General features: G+C 38.6%; 2 protein-coding genes across 3 annotated transcripts in view; one reads left to right on the top strand and one right to left on the bottom strand.

Annotated features, from left to right (window-relative positions):
- Positions 1-18,403, top strand: part of LOC127526110 (craniofacial development protein 2-like) — a 1,015,936-nt gene that overhangs the window by 610,898 nt on the left and 386,635 nt on the right. The window lies entirely within an intron of this gene.
- si:dkey-24l11.2 (uncharacterized protein LOC100034462 homolog) overlaps positions 1-18,403 on the bottom strand; it is a 74,870-nt gene that overhangs the window by 23,724 nt on the left and 32,743 nt on the right. For both annotated transcript variants that reach the window (XM_028823855.2, XM_028823856.2), the window contains exons 6-8: positions 12,536-12,915; positions 5,346-5,574; positions 5,152-5,269 (exon numbers count right to left, since the gene is read on the bottom strand). In XM_028823855.2, the coding sequence (XP_028679688.1) occupies positions 5,152-5,269; positions 5,346-5,574; positions 12,536-12,915 (727 nt within the window). The remainder of the gene's footprint in view (positions 1-5,151; positions 5,270-5,345; positions 5,575-12,535; positions 12,916-18,403) is intronic.

The following is an 18,403-nucleotide window of genomic DNA, read 5'->3' as shown; positions in this document are numbered from 1 at the left end:
AGCACAATAGTCAGCCCCTCTCCATCACTGCTTAATACAGTCTGGGTGAGGTCAGGCCTTTACCTCCTAAGGCATTAAACAGCTTGCCAGTACAACCTCAAGGTCATCCAATAGTTTTTCCTCATGGCCTCTCCAAACTCCTCCCTTGCTCGAGCGTTTGCTTCCACAAGCACTTCTGCAGAAATCCTCTTAGTCTGTTGGTACTATTGTGTGTTATTTGTTGCGTGCCAATTGCTATTTATTCAAAAATGTGTTTGTTTGAATGCAGTAAGAGCAGTGTCTGAATATTTGGTGTTAAGTCAAATTTGTTAACAGTGGGTGTTTGACTTCGTCAACATTATGTTTTGTCACCACTACTGTTTGTCTTTTTCATGAAAAAGGTAACATGGCATACCTGATTTGCCTCAACTGACTGTGAGCTTCAGTATGCTCATGGGCATTTTGCTGACAAATGTAAAGCATCTGAGATGAGGATCAGAAGCTCCAGTTCTAAGGTCATAGTTCTCTTTCAGAAAAGATAGGATTCCTCCCTTCAGACACGGGGGTTGGGGGTGTGTATGGGAGTTTGTTCAACAACTACCATTACTGGAGGAGTTTAAGTATTTTAGGATCTTATTCACATGTGACAGAAAAGGGAAATGTGAGCAGCAAATGAATTGAAGCAGAAGCAGCTGTTTTGTGGGCACTGTACCAGTATGTGGTGCTGAAGCGGGAGCTCAGCCTAAAGACAAAACTTTCAGTTTACCAGCCTGTCTACATCCCTGTCCTCACCTATAGTCATGAGCTAATGACTGAAAAAAAAATGTGATGACAATACAAATAGCAATGCCTTGAAATGCTTACACAGCACAACCCCCGAAGCATGGCTCCCACTAGACCTGCTCAAGGCATGTCCCACTGTATGGAGACACTGTGGCAGACCCAGGACACTCTGGAGGGGCTGGATCATTCGACTGGCTTTAGAACACATTGAAATCCTCAAGGAAATACTGGAATCTCTAGCTGGGGACAGGAAAGTCTGGGCTCACCTGTTTGGTCTGCTAGCACCATAGACCTCATCAGGAAAAATCTATATATATAATTCACTAAGGCAAGACAACCATGGAAAGTACGCCGGAAGGGGGCGTGGATTCACTAAGCCGCCGACAAGTAAGACACCCATGGCGCACGCAGGAAGGAGCCACGCCCACCAACTCTAAGACCATTGGATACGACGACAACTCGCAGAGCCACGCCCACCAACTGGGACGCAACAACACATAAAAAACGGCGTCATTTATATTCGTCTGTCGTAGAGGGCACATGCACCTCCGAGCCACGTTGACTGTTCATAGAGGCATGTTTCTCGTGGACGTGAATCTCCATATGCAGCGTGTAAAACGGTTTGCGAGGGGTAACCCATGGGATCCTTAAAACAGTCCTTTACAACTGAGGTTAAAACACAATGAAGTAAGCAGTCTTTAAAACCGAGTTTTCGGTTATGACGCACGACCGCGTGCACCATAGCAAACTGTTTTACACGCTACATACAGCAATTCGCATCCGCAACAAACATGCGTCTTCTTAGATGGTCCTGCAGGAACACGGAAGACGTTTCCCTGCCCACCAACCCTCCTTTTTCACCGGCCCGCGTCTACACTCGCTCTCTAGGCATTCACACTGCCTGCCCATTTCCCCGGACGCAAAAAATCACCGACCACCCAGTTAGTCCCTTTCGTCTGTGCTAGCAGTCCACATGCACGTCTGACCCACGTTGACTTTTAATTATTTTTTTCGGTTTCGACACCCGACCGCGTCCACCATGAAAAACCATGCGAAAGGAACAACGAAGCCCCGCCCAGAAACTCTGCCCCTCCTCCCACGTGCTCAGGAACGCACCTCAGACCACTGCCCGCCAACTCAAACAGCTTATCAAACACATACTCACTCCCTTTGGTCTGTGCTGCGGTCCAAATCCAGCTGTGAGCCACGTTGACTATTCTTTTGCCCTCCATGGCTACCGCTTCAAAAGTATTTCATGGAAATACACGCTATAGAACACTACGACAAACTCAACACAGAACAGAAACACGCTGTTGATACTGTTTTACACACTGCATATAACAATTCCCATCCCCGATGCTTCTTCTTCGATGGTCCTGCAGGAACATGAAAAACCTTTGTGTACAAAACCCTGATTCATATCATCAGAGCTACGGGAGACATTGCTACAACTGTAGCATCTACAGGAATAGCTGCAACATTATTACCGGGAGGACGAACTGCCCATTCTGTTTTTAAAATACCGTTGAAGCTCACTACTACTTCCACATGCAACATCAAACCTTCCTCACCACATGCTCAACATCTTCTACAATCCAAAGTTATTATATGGGACGAGGCGCCAATGACACACACATACGCATTCCAGGCAGTTGACAGGTTATTATGTGACCTCACGGGTGACACGCAGCCTTTTGGAGGCAAAACAATACTATTGGGTGGAGATTTCCGACAAATTCTCCCCGTCATTATGCGTGGCTCCCGCGCGCTTACTGTCGCCAGTTGCATTAACAAGCACCCTTTGTGGCGTCACATTCATGTTCTTACACTGACAAAAAATATGACAGCACGCGAGCTATATTAAGCATCACCAACGAAGACTCTCTATACCTTAATGAACAAGTGCTAAAACTTATCCCTAACAATGACGTGACTTTCACGAGCGTGGACTCCATCGTCACAGATGATCCTGCAGATCAACTTTTATTCCCCAAAGAATTTCTTAATAGTCTTACTCCTACTGGCATGCCTCCACATAAACTCAAAATTAAAAATGGATCTGTCATCATGCTTCTCAGAAACCTCCTGCCTGCAAAAGGTCTTTGTAATGGCACTAGACTGTCTGTTAGCACCATTCACCGTAATGTACTGGAGTGTAAAACTATCACATCTGCAACCTCACAAACTGTCCTTATTCCCCGGATATGCCTGACCCCGTCAGATTCAAATTTGCCTTTTACTTTTACCCGAAGACAATTTCCTGTTCGATTGTCATTTGCGATGACAATTAATAAGGCACAAGGACAAACTTTCAAAAAGATATGCCTATATCTGCCAAAACCAGTCTTCACTCACAGACAATATATGTTGCTCTCTCCAGAGTTCCATCTTTCAATTCACTTTCTGTTGTATCCTCAAACCCTCCCTTTTTAGACAACTCTGTCTTTCCAGAAGTGTTCAACCATCAATAAATAATTATGCGGCATTTGTTATGCCACGGGTTCACTATTGTGTTGTATTTTCCTCTCTCCAGAGTTCCATCTTTTCATTCACTTACTGTTGTATTCTCACACCAACCCGTTTTAGACAACAGTGTCTTTCCACAAGTGTTTACCATTCAATAAATAATTACGCATGAGATTGACCGTGTGTCTACCCGATGCAGAGAGGCGTGGGTAAGCCGTTGAACCCCATTCGGGCTGCAAACCGTGCAATTCCCTCTAAGTGCGACTCATACGCTCCCACTGATTACGTCCCTACCCTTTCTACACATCCCCCTCCCACCTCGCTACTACCATAGTCGGGTGTCTTGATAGATTATATATAGAAAAGCAGCCAAAACCGCACAGAGCAATGAAAAGTCTACGTGAGTCACAGGTGTATCTGGACTGTGCAAAAACGACAACGACTCAAGTGACGAGTTGGAGGTGGGCACATGACCAGGCAGTGCATACTGAACAAAACATCACCACACTAGCATGACAGACAGAGCGGAATGGGCGTCCTTCTCCTCTCCTCCCGTTCCTTTCTCCGCGCCTGAGCACCGTCCACCCCTATCCCTCCGTCTGGGAGTAGAAGCCGCGATGTCGGTCCGCCAGTTTTCAATCACGGACGATTGTGTGTTGGTTTGTTTCGTGCATTGTTACAATGTTGCTTTTCTTGCTGATTTATTACATTACCGATTTTTCAAATGTTAATTTTCTCCCTGTGCTTAAAAATCATTAAAAAACTGGCCTGATTATGCGGCGTATGGTACGCCGCGGGTTGGCTAGTAGTTATGAAAATGAGATAAGAACATTAACTGATTCTCATGTATAACTTAAATTATTATTATTAATGTAGCAACATATAACTCTGACATCATCTAACAGTTTTAGAATTTCTTTCTTTAAATAGTAATATCAGCCAATTAAATGTTATTTTTATTTTATGTATTACCTTTACATAATGAATGCTATGGCAATGCACCTTGAAGGTAAAATCCAGATTTGGCTAAATTTCTATAATCATAACCATGGCGTGTTGAACAGCCTTCTCAGATTCACAATGTAGAGTTAGCCAAAGGGACTCAACATAAAAATTTGGTTGAGCAGTTACCATAGCCTTTAAACCCGCCTACCCATAAATGTATTTTTTTGTTTATTTTTTAATCATTCATTAGGCACACAAGTTTGAAATGGAGTGTAATGCAGTCCAATAATTCATTTATTTTTATTTATTGGAGCCAATGCTACTTTATCATACTTTGATGAAACTTTGAGAGTTGTTATAATTAGCTATTTTGCCATATTTTACTATTTGCTCTATTGCAATTATTTTTGAATTAAGAACAAATACAAGATCTAAAGTAGCTTTTAACCAGTTGACCAATTCAGTAAGCATTAACTTTGTATTATATATCTTCCTCATGAAAGTTTAAGGTAAAGATGCTACTAGAATATTAACAACACTGTTTATTATGTCTTTTTATGTACTTGTTTGCTCCCTTTGTAAAGAATACGAAATGTGTCACTGTTGTTTCTGATTTGGGCTTATGAAAGAGATAACTAACAGTATATCTATCCAACGCTCCTTCTTTTACACCCCTTGTTCCAAGCTTGGATCAGTGGGAGTGACAGTATACTCCTGTATCATAAGGCAGGAGGCCATGAACCAGCCTTGAATGGGGTATCTAAAATAACATACAGTATTTACATCTACTCAAAATTCTGAAAAGAATCAGGGAAATATGTAATGTGTTTATGTGGTTTGTGTTAATTAGAAAGCTATGGTTAAAGAAAACTTCAAATCAAAGATTAGTTGGACAGATATAAAACAGCTTATAAACAAGTGAAATGGTTTGCCGTTACAAATAATCTTACAAGGCTACAAAAAGAAAATCTCACATACCTGTTTCAGTTCTTACACGTGGCTGGATGTACTGGAATTTCACTGACTCAACCAGAATATTTAGCTTATGGTAGCAATATGTACAGTTGAATTCCTTGTTGTAACCATAAGAGAGGTTCTAGGAACACAAAGAAAGATATCTCAAGTGATTTGTTGTATTCTTACTACAAATATATTTATCTTGCGTAACTTACCATCAATATTCCTTTCTCTGAACAATTAAGACATCCAACCACAAATTCACAATTGCTTAGTACCAAGTCAGCTGGCACTGCTCCATTCAGGTCCAAGTATCCAAGCACATCAGAGTAATGGTGTATTATGCTATGACGAAATGCTGCACTTATGTGTGCATTGCATTTCTCACACTCAGCAGTGCAGGGATTTTTCTTTGTAATAGTGAGATCTGCTGTAATCTTGCACCTTTTGATAACACAAAACAATACAATTATTTTAGACAGTGACTATTTTGATTATTTTTTTTAACACAGTTGTTTTTATAGAGTTTATATATTAACCTGAAGATTTGTTCACTTCAGCAGGTTGAATAAAATAATATAATTTAAATATCTAAACTCACAAATGTTCAGTCAAACAATTCCAATCAATTTCTCTGTTGAAAGTTTTTACAACTTCAGGTTGTCAGTTTAAGCACACCTGTCTAACACTGTGTTGCAAATCCTTTGGCATTCATAACACCATCAATTCACCCTTGCATTTACTCTGCAAGATCCTGAATACATGCTTCATGGATGCTGTACCAAGCACAAAATATTTAATTGTGCAGTTTCTGTAAACCAGATGTCTGCTTTGAACAACCCTTTCCATGTCATCCCAAAAAGGATCCATCGAGTCAAGATTCAGAGATTGTGCAGGCCACTGAAGCAGTGAAAATTTGTGGCTAGGTTCTGGGGACCATCCAGTGATAATGAATGCCTTGTGATAAGATGCACTATCATTCTGGATGTGGATAAACTGTAGCTACAAATTGATGAACTTATCAACAATGATGTTGAGATCCATCTTGCCACTCCTACATTCTTCAGTGAGTAACAGGTACCCTAATGTGTGTCAGGAAAACATTTTCCATAACATCACACTGCCACTGTTGCTCCATTGTGCTTGACTGAAAATTTCACCTCTCTAGGCATCAGCAGGTTTTTCTCATTTTACCTTGATTCATGTTAAATTGTTGATATTAAGGGCCATGATTTCTGTTTTGGTCTAACACTGTGTTCTTGCATATGTTGGTGGGCAAGTCAGATCTAGGCAAGATCATTAATAAAGCCAAGGTCTTCATGTACATTTGGAGTTTTCACCTCGTACCACTTCGTATCACCAAAGTTAAAGTGCAAAACAGACATTATACAGTACATCTTGTCTGACACTGAATTTTACTTCAAAACAGAAACTGCTTCCAACACTACAGGTAAAGCTGCAAGAAAAGCTCTTGATGTGTAGATTAATTTCCTGAAGTATTCCATGTCATCTCAGAATCCATCATACAGTACAGTGTATCTGTGAATGCTGTTGAATGCTTTCAGAAAACTGACATAATGAATGTATAGCTTCATTTGCCACACTGTTCTATGTTCTTGTATAACATGAAAACCTCATCAGGACATCAGCTTCTTTTACAAAATTCAGCCCATTCCCTCTTTCTTTGTTTATCAATTTAATCATTGATCTTCTGAATGAAGGTTCTGATAATGATCTTGAACAATGGGAGAGCAAGATATCCACAAATGACTAAACAAAGCTAGCAAAGTTTTCATGACACTTAACACTATTTAGAAGTCATCCACTACAACAACCAAAACAAGCAGAAGCTATATCAAAACTGTGGCACGTCATATCTCCTATATGGTTCAGAACACTGGAGGATGACAAAATGCAATCTAACCAGGCCGACAACTTGTCATACCAAAAGCCTATGAAGAATCCTACATGAATTCTTCCCAATAACTATTACAAACAAAGAACCGCTTGCCCAATGTCACATGGGAAACACTGCCTCAATAATAAGATGACACTGGAGATGGATAAGCCATTTAATTACCAAACCTGCCTTACAATAGAGAGTAAAATTAATTAGACACCGAAACAGTAGCTGTGGCATGTCAGAATTCCAAAACATTAGTTCACTGCTGGCTGTACACAGAACTTAACGATTCCATTCAAAGCTAGCTGAACTTAAGAATTTATATAAGGTACTCTATGTCAATATACTTCACAATATATTCTATACCTCTTGATGGCTACGGAGATTTTCTGTCACACAAAATTCAAGTCTGAGGAATTATAATCTATTGGCATTTGTGTTGATTATTAATAGTATTTTGTTGAATTAAACAACTTACTACAAGAATGCCTACAAATTTTTTAAATTTGTTGTTTGTGTACTAGTATCCAGTTAATAGTTCAGAATCCCTTTAAGTCAAAGCTTTTTAAATTAAGACATCAAGGAAGCACACTTGAACCAGGTTTCAATTTAATGAAGCACTACAGGAGCTGGCAGCATCATATTTAAGTGCACTTTTCAGCCAAACTCAAATCATGTTTCCAAAAGATGGTATTTATAGCACAGAGACTCTTTGAATAGATAAGCAGGTTGTTAAACAGTTACACATCCTAAAAGAGAGTCTCCTTATCTATGCTTGCACATCAAAGAGTTACTGTAAATTACAATGCTGTCACATAAGACGTACTCTTTTATCACTGCTAAAACATGGAAGCAACTGAATATATGTTATGGTGATACAGTATTACAGGCAAGACCTATTCTGATTAAGAAGACCATGCAACACATTAGATCTTCTTAAGCAATACTGTACTGCACTGCGGCAGGGGTGTTTTTTATGAGATATCTCCTACTTTGCATATAGGATTTGAAATTCTATTTTTGTTCTGATAGACCAAAAACTTTAAAGTTTTTCAAAGGATAAAAATATTAGAATCGATGATATCTGTTGATCAAGAACCATACTGCAGGATTAGGAGATAGCCGTGGAAATTTTTATTATATTTTCCCTACATTACCCATGACACATGAAATTCATACTCATGTTTATGCTTGGTGAAGCAAGCAATATTTAGTACAAATGTAAAGAAAAACACAAATACCAAATACCATAGCTGGTACAATATTAATTATAGAACAACAGTAAAAAGACTGCATACAGTAATGGGTGAAACATTATTATACAGCAATCCTTCCAAATGGTATTTACCTGACTAAAACATCCAGTACCAAGTACAAAGCCCAGGTTCATGTATTACATTTTTAAGCTCAGGTTGCTGGAAATTACAGTCATATGAAAAAGTTTGGGAACCCCTCTCAGCCTGCATAATAATTTACTCTATAGGTCTTTCATTTCCTAGGAACATCTGAGTATGGGGGTGTTTTCTGAACAAAGATTTTTAGTGAAGCAGTATTTAGTTGTATGAAATTAAATCAAATGTGAAAAACTGGCTGTGCAAAAATTTGGGCACCCTTGTAATTTTGCTTATTTCAATGCATGTAATTGCTCAATACTGATTACTTGCAACACCAAATTGGTTGGATTAGCTCGTTAAGCCTTGAACTTCATAGACATGTCTGTCCACTCATGAGAAAAGGTACTTAAGGTCGCTTGTTGTATGCAAATGCTCATTTAGACAAGCCAGATTAATTCTGGAACAAATTGCTTTGGACTGATGAGACAAAAATTGAGTTATTTGGTCATAACAAAAAGTGCTTTGCATGGCGGAAGAAGAACACCGCTTTCCAAGAAAAACACCTGCTACCTACTGTTAAATTTGGTGGAGGTTCCATCATGCTGTGGGGCTGTGGGGCTAGTTCAGGGACTGGGGCCCTTGTTAAAGTCGAGGGTCGGATGAATTCAACCCAATATCAACAAATTCTTCAGGATAATGTTCAAGCATCAGTCAAAAGTTGAAGTTACGCAGGGGTTGGATATTCCAACAAGACAATGACCAAAAACACAGTTCGAAATCTACATAGGCATACAGTACATGCAGAGGGAGAAGTACAATGTTCTGGAATGGCCATCACAGTCCCCTGACTTGAATATCATCGAAAATCTATGGACAGGCAGGCTGTCCATGCTCCGCAGCCATCTAATTTAACTGAACTAGAGAGATTTTGTATGGAAGAATGGTCAAAAATACCTCCATCCAGAATCCAGACACTCATCAAAGGCTGTAAGAGGCGTCTAGAGGCTGTTATATTTGCAAAAGGAGGCTCAACTAAGTATTGATGTAATATCTCTGTTGGGATGCCCAAATTTATGCACCTGTCTAATTTTGTTATGATGCATATTGCATATTTTCTGTTAATCCAATAAACGTAATGTCACTGCTAAAATACTACTGTTTCCATAAGGCATCTCATATATTAAAAGTTGCTACTTTGAAAGTTCAGCCAATGATAAACAAAAATCCAAAGAATTAAGAGGGGTTCCCAAACTTTTTCATATGCCTGTATGTATGTAACGAACCCAAAGTTGGGGCTCCCTCTCTGTGCTTTTTCGAATTTGCGTTTAACCACATCAATCACAGAAATAGTTCCAATACATGCTACTGGCATTATACATCCACTGCATTGGGATGCCCTCAAGATACTCTCCTTAAGCTTTTCCATAGAATTCCCAGTCTGAGGACAACTTTTCCTCAGACCAACTTGGGCAGCATTCCACTTTTTTCCCCAAGTTCTCTAATAGCTTGACAGAACATTTTTGGGGTTATCTAAGCATCAGTCTAAATTGCCACACCTAACGATTTTGAAATACTGGCCTTCACTTCATCCTCAGTGATCCAGAAAATGCAGTATTGGATCAAATAACACAACTACAAACTTGCTCATTAACCAAAACAGTCTAGCACCATGTACAGTACATATACAGTATACAAAACTTTATGTTTGGACATAATGTTATGAATTTTCCAAAATGAACTAGCACAGAAATTCAAAAACAACTTACTATTTGGGTTCAGAAGAAGCATGTACTGTAAGTCTTTCAGATAAGGCCCTGTCAAGTATTCCTGTCAGTCCCTACGTTAGAACTACAGAATCAATGACCAATACCCTTTTAATTACTGAATCCATAGTCTCTTTAAATTTGATGAATATGCTAAATAATTAACAAAATATACACAAACAATTAAAATATTCCTTTGCAACCTAAAGTTACAGTCATGGCCGAAATTATCAGCACCCCTGGAATTTTCCCAGAAAATGCACCATTTATCTCAGAAAATTATTGTAATTACAAATGTTTTTTGTATATACATGTTTATTTCCTTTATGTGCATTGGAACAACACAAAAAACAGAAAAAAAGCCAAATCTGACATCATATCACACAGAACTCCAAAAATGAGCCGGACAAAATTATTGGCACCCTTTCAAAATTGTGGGTAAATCGTTTTATTTCAAGCATATGATGCTCGTTTGAACTCACCTGTAGCAAGAAACAGGTGCTGGCAATATAGCAATCACACCTGAAGCCAGTTAAAATGGAGAAACGTTGACTCAACCTTTCTGTTGTGTGTCTGAGTGTGCCACACTAAGCATGGAGAACAGAAAGAAGAGCAGAGAATTGTCTGAGGACTTGAGAACAAAAATTGTGGAAAAATATCAACAATCTCAAGGCTACAAGTCCATCTCCAGAGATCTTCATGTTCCTTTGTCCACTGTGCGCAACATAATCAAGACGTTCACAACACATGGCACTGTAGCTAATCTCCCTGGACGTGGGTGGAAGAGAAAAATTGATAAAAGACTGCATCGAAGGATAGTCCGAATGGTGGATAAACAGCCCCAATCAACTTCAAAACATATTCAAGCTGTTCTGCAGACTCAGGGTGCAACAGTGTCAGCTCAAACTATCCGTCGACATCTGAATGAAATGAAACGCTATGGCAGGAGAGCCAGGAGGACCCCACTGCTGACACAGAAACATAAAAAAGCCAGACTGGAGTTTGCCAAAATGTACTTGAGGAAGCCAAAATCCTTCTGGGCGAACGTCTTGTGGACAGATGAGACCAAAATAGAGCTTTTTGGTAAAGCTCATCATTCTACTGTTTACAGAAAACGGAATGAGGCCTACGAAGAAAAGAACACAGTACCTACAGTCAAACATGGTGGAGGTTCTAAGATGTTTTGGGGATGTTTTGCTGCCTCTGGCACTGGATGCCTTGACTGTGTGCAAGGCATCATGAAACCTGAAGACTACCAAAAGATATTGGGGCGCAATGTTGGGCCCAGTGTCAGAGGTCATGGATGATCCAGCAGGACAATGACCCCAAACATACCTCTAAAAGCACTCAGAAATGGTTGAAGACAAAGCGCTGGAGAGTTCTGAAGTGGCCAGCAATGAGTCCGGATCTAAATCCGATTGAACACTTATGGAGAGATCTCAAAATTGCTGTTGGGAGAAGGCGCCCTTCAAATCTGAGAATCCTTGAGCAGTTTGCAAAAGAAGAGAGGTCGGAAATTCCAGTTGAGAGGTGTAACAAGCTTGTTGACGATTATAGGAAGCGCTTGATTTCAGTTATTTTTTCCAAAGGGCGTGCAACCAAATATTAAGTACAGGATGCCAATAATTTTGTCCAGTCCGGTTTTTGAGGTTTGTGTGAAATGATGTCAGATTTGGCTTTTTTTCTCTGTTTATTTGTGTTGTTCCAATGCACATAAAGGAAATAAACGTGTATACCAAAACATTTGTAATTGCAACAAGTTTCTGGGAGAAATAGTGCATTTTCAAGGAAAATTCCAGGGGTGCCGATAATTTTGGCCATGACCGTATATTGAAACACTGCTCCTTTCCATTAATATAAATTCAAACTGTATTGAGCTCAGTCAAAACTTTGTGACTATCAGCAGAACTGCCTGGCCCTCTACTTTGGATCCAAGTTACTGTAAATAATTCTAAGGATCATTAAGTCCTTCCTTCCATCATTCTGGTCACGGTCCTACTTTTCCATTTTAGGAGAGAGAATATTACAAATTCAAACTTAAAAAGAATAGGGGAAGATTAGTTCATTAGTTAAGTTAGAAAAAACATACATGCTTACTCAACTAACTTTTACTTCATTTAAGCATGGATTTATCACGGTAACGGAAATTGGCTAAATAAACTAATGCATTGCAAAACAGATCTCTGGAATTCTTCAAAACTAAAATAAAGATATGATATTAAGTTAGGAAGTTCTGAACACTAGATGGGGAAATATTAAAGATCTGGAATATAGGTTTTGTTTCCAATGCTACTTTTAAAAGGTTTTTTGAGTGATTTTATATCCATCTTTAACATTGTCTATAATACCTAAAAAAGAAGAACACAATAAGTAAAATTGCTTTAAAAGTAAAATTAAATAATTACCTGTTGCACTGTAAAGATATGGTGATTTCATTTGCCTCTAAAGTAGCTATGTCTTCACCTAACTGCAAACCAAGTAGTTTAATTTCTGTGCCTTTCCTTGGTTCACTGCTCTTTATATTCTCCACAAGATGACTAGTTGTTTGCTCAGCACAGACATCATCATCATCATCATCATCAGATACAGTGTCAACAAGAACAAAATTCCCATCTTCCTCATCTGAGCTGTTTGAACAACTATTGCTTCTGGGAAGGTTCTCTTTCAAGTCGCTTTCCATAGCAGGGCTTTCTTTCTGACATGAAGCATAAGTAGATGACATCTTTAGCTGCTGGTAGGGAACAAATTCAATTCCAGATCTTTCTGCATCAATGTCTCTTTTTAGCTGTATTAAAGAATAACAAAAAAGTAAAAAAAGTAAATTTTTGTAGGTTTCTTTTGCATAACTTCTCCTCTGAACACGTAAAAATGTAGACCTGGATAGACCAGGTCACCCTATCTTTTGCAATACTTCCCAGATTCTACCATGCCTTCAGAAGATGATTCCTCCAAAAAAACAAAAACAAATAATTTTTTAAATTACTTTGTATTTAAACAATTACAGTATAAAGAATGGGTACTTCATGTCTTACCTAATCACCTGCATTGTTTTTTTTAAAGATATATGTTTAGTCTGAAATTCTTTGCAACATTTCCCAAAAAGTTGGGAAAGGGGTGATTTAGAACTTATAAGGATGTGACAAGTTGAAATAACAATACAATGTGAGACAGGTAATGTTAAACTGATGAGGCAATATATAAGGATCCAACAAAAAAGGCAAAGTCTTTCAAGGGCAAGGATGAGATGATGCTCAGCAATTTACCAACAGTTGTGAACAAATTATTTTGTATCGGAATTTCTGTAGCAGTGGTAATATTTGAGCTGCTGATTTCTGTAAATCAACATATTTAGTTTTTTTTAGCTTTTTGTTCTTTAAGTACCACTAAAAAATGATTGCCCCCTACATTCCCACAAACAGCACATCACAAATATTAGCATTGCTATGGAGATTCCCATACCTATAGTATGTATGATGCAAAAAAAAAAAAAATATCCAGTGTATCAAGGTAACGCAATGAAAAATACTGTGATACTTTACTGTAAAAATGTCACAGCAAAGGTATAATCATTTTTCATTGGATAACTTTGTTGTCCAGCAGCATTTTTAAATTGCAGTGTTTATCTTGTAAGAGGGTTCCTAATCATTAACCACTGACTGATCAACTTACATTAAGAGTTTAAACCTAATAATCATATGAATTATATGATTAATTGAAATTTGCATTAGGAAATTGAATTGCCTTTCTGTTTTGCCAACTCCTAAAGACTTAATTTGGGACACGTTAAATATAATGTGTATAGATATGCACATTACTATAGTACATAAAGTTATACAGAGAGGCTACCAAGAGGCCAATGGCAATTCTGAAGGAGTTACAGGACATTATGGCAAAGAATGGTCATTGTGTGCTGGTGACAACAATATCACAAGTGCTCCAAAATGTATCTTGTATGGAAGGGTTGCAAGAAAAAAAAAAGACACTTCAAGAAAGGCCACATTAAGTCTCATTTGAGCTTTAACAAAATGCACCTTGATGATTCTGAGGCCAAGTGGAAAAAGGCTGTTACCGTCAAATGAGACCAAAATCAAACTATTTGGCCTCAACACCAAACAGTACAGCGGGTGGAAAATGAATACAGCTCACTATCCAAAACACACCATATCTACAGTAAAGCATGAGGGAGGTAGCATCCTGTTATGGGCAGGTTTCTTTGTAGCGGGGACTGAAGCACTTGTCAGGGAAGAAGGAAACATGGGGCAAAATACCATCAAATTCTTGAAGACAGCCTGGTGCCTTCTGGCAGATAGTTGAAGAGATTCACCTTTCAATTTGAGAATGACCCAAAGCACAAAGCAAAATTCAGCATACATTGGCTGATGGAGATATATGTGAATGTCCTTAAGTGGCCTAGTCAGAGTCCAGACTTAAACCCGATTGAAAATCTGTGGATATGATTTAAAGTTTGAAGTCCATCAACTGTCACCATCCAATTTGACTGAACTTGAACAGTTCTGTAGAGATGAGTGGGCAAATATTGCTCAGTATATCCGTGCAAAGTTGGTACAGAAGTATCCCAACAGACTCAAGACTGTAATTAAAGCAAAAGGTGGTTCGACAAAGTAACATCTGGTTACTTTGACTTGGCTTTTATAGGTTGCACGGAGTAAATAAAGCTCAAAAAATGTTTGTGTGTTTTCATTTTAGGCTGTACAGCAACAAAATGTGAAAGGGTCATTCCTTGCTAAATCAGCCATTGGCCGCGTCCTTCGGACTCAAAAAAGTCTGGAAAAATTACCAGGTGTACCCATGTTAGTCAGAAGACACCCTGTAAAATTGTTCTGATGTAAGATCAATACTTCCTAAGATACTGTATAGCCAGTTTACTGCGGGTGGAGGGGGTATCAGTTTTATCCAGCCTCAATTTTTAATCAAATTTCACAAGTCACCCTTAGCAACGCATATTTGTAACCAACACAGAGTTTTGATTTTTTTTTTCCTTATTCAGGTAACTATGCAGGCATTCTGCAAAAGCAATAAGTAAAAAAGTAACAGTATCAGGGATTGAACATCAGACCTCACAAATCCAAAAAATCATTTTTGATTTCGTTTTCAGAGCACCCTAACAGCATGTGGGAATATGCAAATAATTTTTAAAGTAGGTTTAATTTATTCTGAATTGTCCCTTTATTCTATTCTAATAAAGCAGACATACATACAATTAAGGATATCTCAGAAGTTCTCTAAATTTTTAATTTGTATCCGATTACAAAAAAAGGCAACAATTAAACAACTGTATAATTAAAAGAAATTGACTCAAGTCTAAAATGTGCATTTTTTTAAGTATTCAACAATTAAACATTTGCATGTATTGTAAGAAATCACAAATGACAAAGCCAAGTAAGAAATGTGGCAAAAAAAAAGGTATGGAGAAAAACAAATGTCTGTTTTGTGCCATGTTCATACACCATGAAATAATAAACATTCAACAAGGTGCAAAAAAGGAGATGAGAAAAAAATACAGTACAGTGCAAAAGTTTTAGGTGTGAAAAAATGCTGTAAACAAAGAATGCTTTCAGAAATATAAATAATGATTGTTTATTGTTATCAATTTACAAAATGCAAAGTGAGCGAACAAAAGAAAAATCTAAATCAAATCAATATTTGGTGTTACTACCTTTTGCCTTCAAACAAGCATCAATTCTTATAGGTACACTTGCTCAAAGTCAGGGATTTTGTAGGATTATAGACAGGTGTATGATCAACCAATTATACCAAACAGATGCTAATGATCATCAATGTCACACGTAGGTTGAAACACAGTCATTAACTGAAACAGAAACAGCTGTGTAGGAGGCTTAAAACTGGGTGAGGAACAGCCAAACTCTGCTACCAAGGTGAGGTTGTGGAAGACAGTTTCATGTCATGGCAAGACTGAGTACAGCAACAAGACACAAGGTAGTTCTACTGCATCAGCAAGGTCTCTCCCAGACAAAGATTTCAAAGCAGACTGGGGTTTCAAGATGTGCTGTTCAAGCTCTTTTGAAGAAGCACAAAGAAATGGCCAATGTTGAGGATCGTAGACGCAGTGGTCAGCCAAGGAAACTTAGTGCAGCAGATGAAAGACACATCAAGCTTATTAACCTTCGATATCGGAAGATGTCCAGCAGTGCCATCAGCTCAGAACTGGCAGAAACCAGTGGGACCCAGGTACACCCATCTACTGTCCGGAGAAGTCTGGCCAGAAGTGGTCTTCATGGAAGAGTTGCAGCCAAAAAGCCATTACCTCCGACGTGGAAACAAGGCCAAGCGACTCAAGTATGCACAAAAACATAGGAATAGGGGTGCAGAAAAATGGCAGCAGGTGCTCTGGACTAATGAGTCAAAATTTTAAATATTTGGCTGTAGCAGAAGGCAGTTTGTTCGTCGAAGGGCTGGAGAGCGGTACAATAATGAGTGTCTGCAGGCAACAGTGAAGCATGGTGGAGGTTCCTTGAATGTTTGGGTCTGCATTTCTGCAAATGGAGTTGGAGATTTGGTCAAGATTAATGGTGTTCTCAATGCTGAGAAATACAGGCAGATACTTTTCCATCATGCAATATCATCAGGGAGTCGTATGATTGGCCCCAAATTTATTCTGCAGCAGGACAACGACCCCAAACATACAGCCAAAGTCATTAAGAACTATCTTCAGCGTAAAGAAGAACAAGAAGTCCTGGAAGTGATGGTATAGCCCCCACAGAGTCTTGATCTCAACATCATCGAGTGTGTCTGAGATTACATGAAGAGACAGAAGGATGTGGGGAAGCCTACATCCACAGAAGATCTGTGGTTAGTTCTCCAAGATGTTTGGAACAACCTACCAGCCGAGTTCCTTCAAAAACTGTGTCCAAGTGTATCTAGAAGAATTGATGCTGTTTTGAAGGCAAAGGGTGGTCACACCAAATATTGATTTGATTTAGATTTCTCTTTTGTTCATTCACTGCATTTTGTTGATTGATGAAAATAAATGATTAACACTTCCATTTTTGAAAGCATTCTTTGTTTACAGCATTTTTTCACACCTGCCTAAAACTTTTGCGCAGTACTGTATATATCCCCTGAAGAAACTAAACATGGATAAAAATGTATACTTACCAAATAAGCTGACATAAACATTTTTGAAAAGTAAAAGAAAGTAGGATAAAACCCACATACAGACAGGGGGAACATAGTTACTTCGATACTTCCCAGTGCAGGAACAAACTCCAGGGACCTGATGTATAAATGGTGCGTACGTCCGTTTCCCCACTCACTTCGAGATGTATAAAAACTAAAGTTGGAATAAACCAACACACATTTCCACGACAGGGTGCCCTCTTGTGTATGTAAATTTCTGCTTGGTTTTACAAACTGGCAGCACCCAGCGTCAAAGCACTGCTACTGTTTCTGTGGTCTGCTTTTCTTTTATAGATTCACATCTATGATGCGGGTTTAATCAAATACACCGAAATTAATTGAATATTGTTTGCAAGTTTAATTCACTTGAATGTAATCATTCTGTAAGAATATAGTGGTGACCGGAATAGCCAAACTATTCCAACTACCATGGCTGCTTTAGCGTTTTAAGAAGACATCGCAAATGGAAGAATTAGAAGACAGAACGTATTTATAGATAATGACAACTGGCTTCTAAGTTGATTTCGATCTCTAAGACCTATCCTCTTGGAACTATGTGCTGAAATGCCGTTGGCTTTACAAAGGCAGACTTTGAAGAATTGTGCTCTACCTGCTCCTTTGCAAGTTCTGTCTACTCACGGGTTTTTAGCCACAGGAGCTTTTCAATGTGAACTTGTTAACTGACTTGGTACGTCTCAGTCATAACCGAGTCGCACCATGCCAGCTGTATGCCACTTGTCATTCAGATACAGTGGAACCTTGGTTCACGACCATAATTCGTTCCAAAACTCTGGTCGTAAACCGATTTAGTCGTGAACCGAAGCAATTTCCCCCATAGTATTGTATGTAAATACAATTAATCCATTCCAGACCATACGAACTGTATATAAATATATATTTTTTTTAAGTTTTTAAGCACAAATATAGTTAAGTAAACCATTGAATGCACAGCGTAATAGTAAACTAAATGTAAAAACATTGAATAACACTGAGAAAACCTTGAACAACAGAGAAAACTAACACTGCAATAGTTCACGCTATAGCGCTACCAACCGCTGGCTAAAAACACTTTTTTTTTTTTTTAATGAGTTTTAAGCACAGGGAAAAAAAATGAA

Source organism: Erpetoichthys calabaricus, chromosome 17 (genome assembly GCF_900747795.2).
Source record: "Erpetoichthys calabaricus chromosome 17, fErpCal1.3, whole genome shotgun sequence".
Taxonomy (NCBI): Eukaryota; Metazoa; Chordata; class Cladistia; order Polypteriformes; family Polypteridae; genus Erpetoichthys; species Erpetoichthys calabaricus.
The sequence above is the reverse complement of the archived record's forward strand: the minus strand, read 5'-3'. Positions and strand labels throughout refer to the sequence as shown.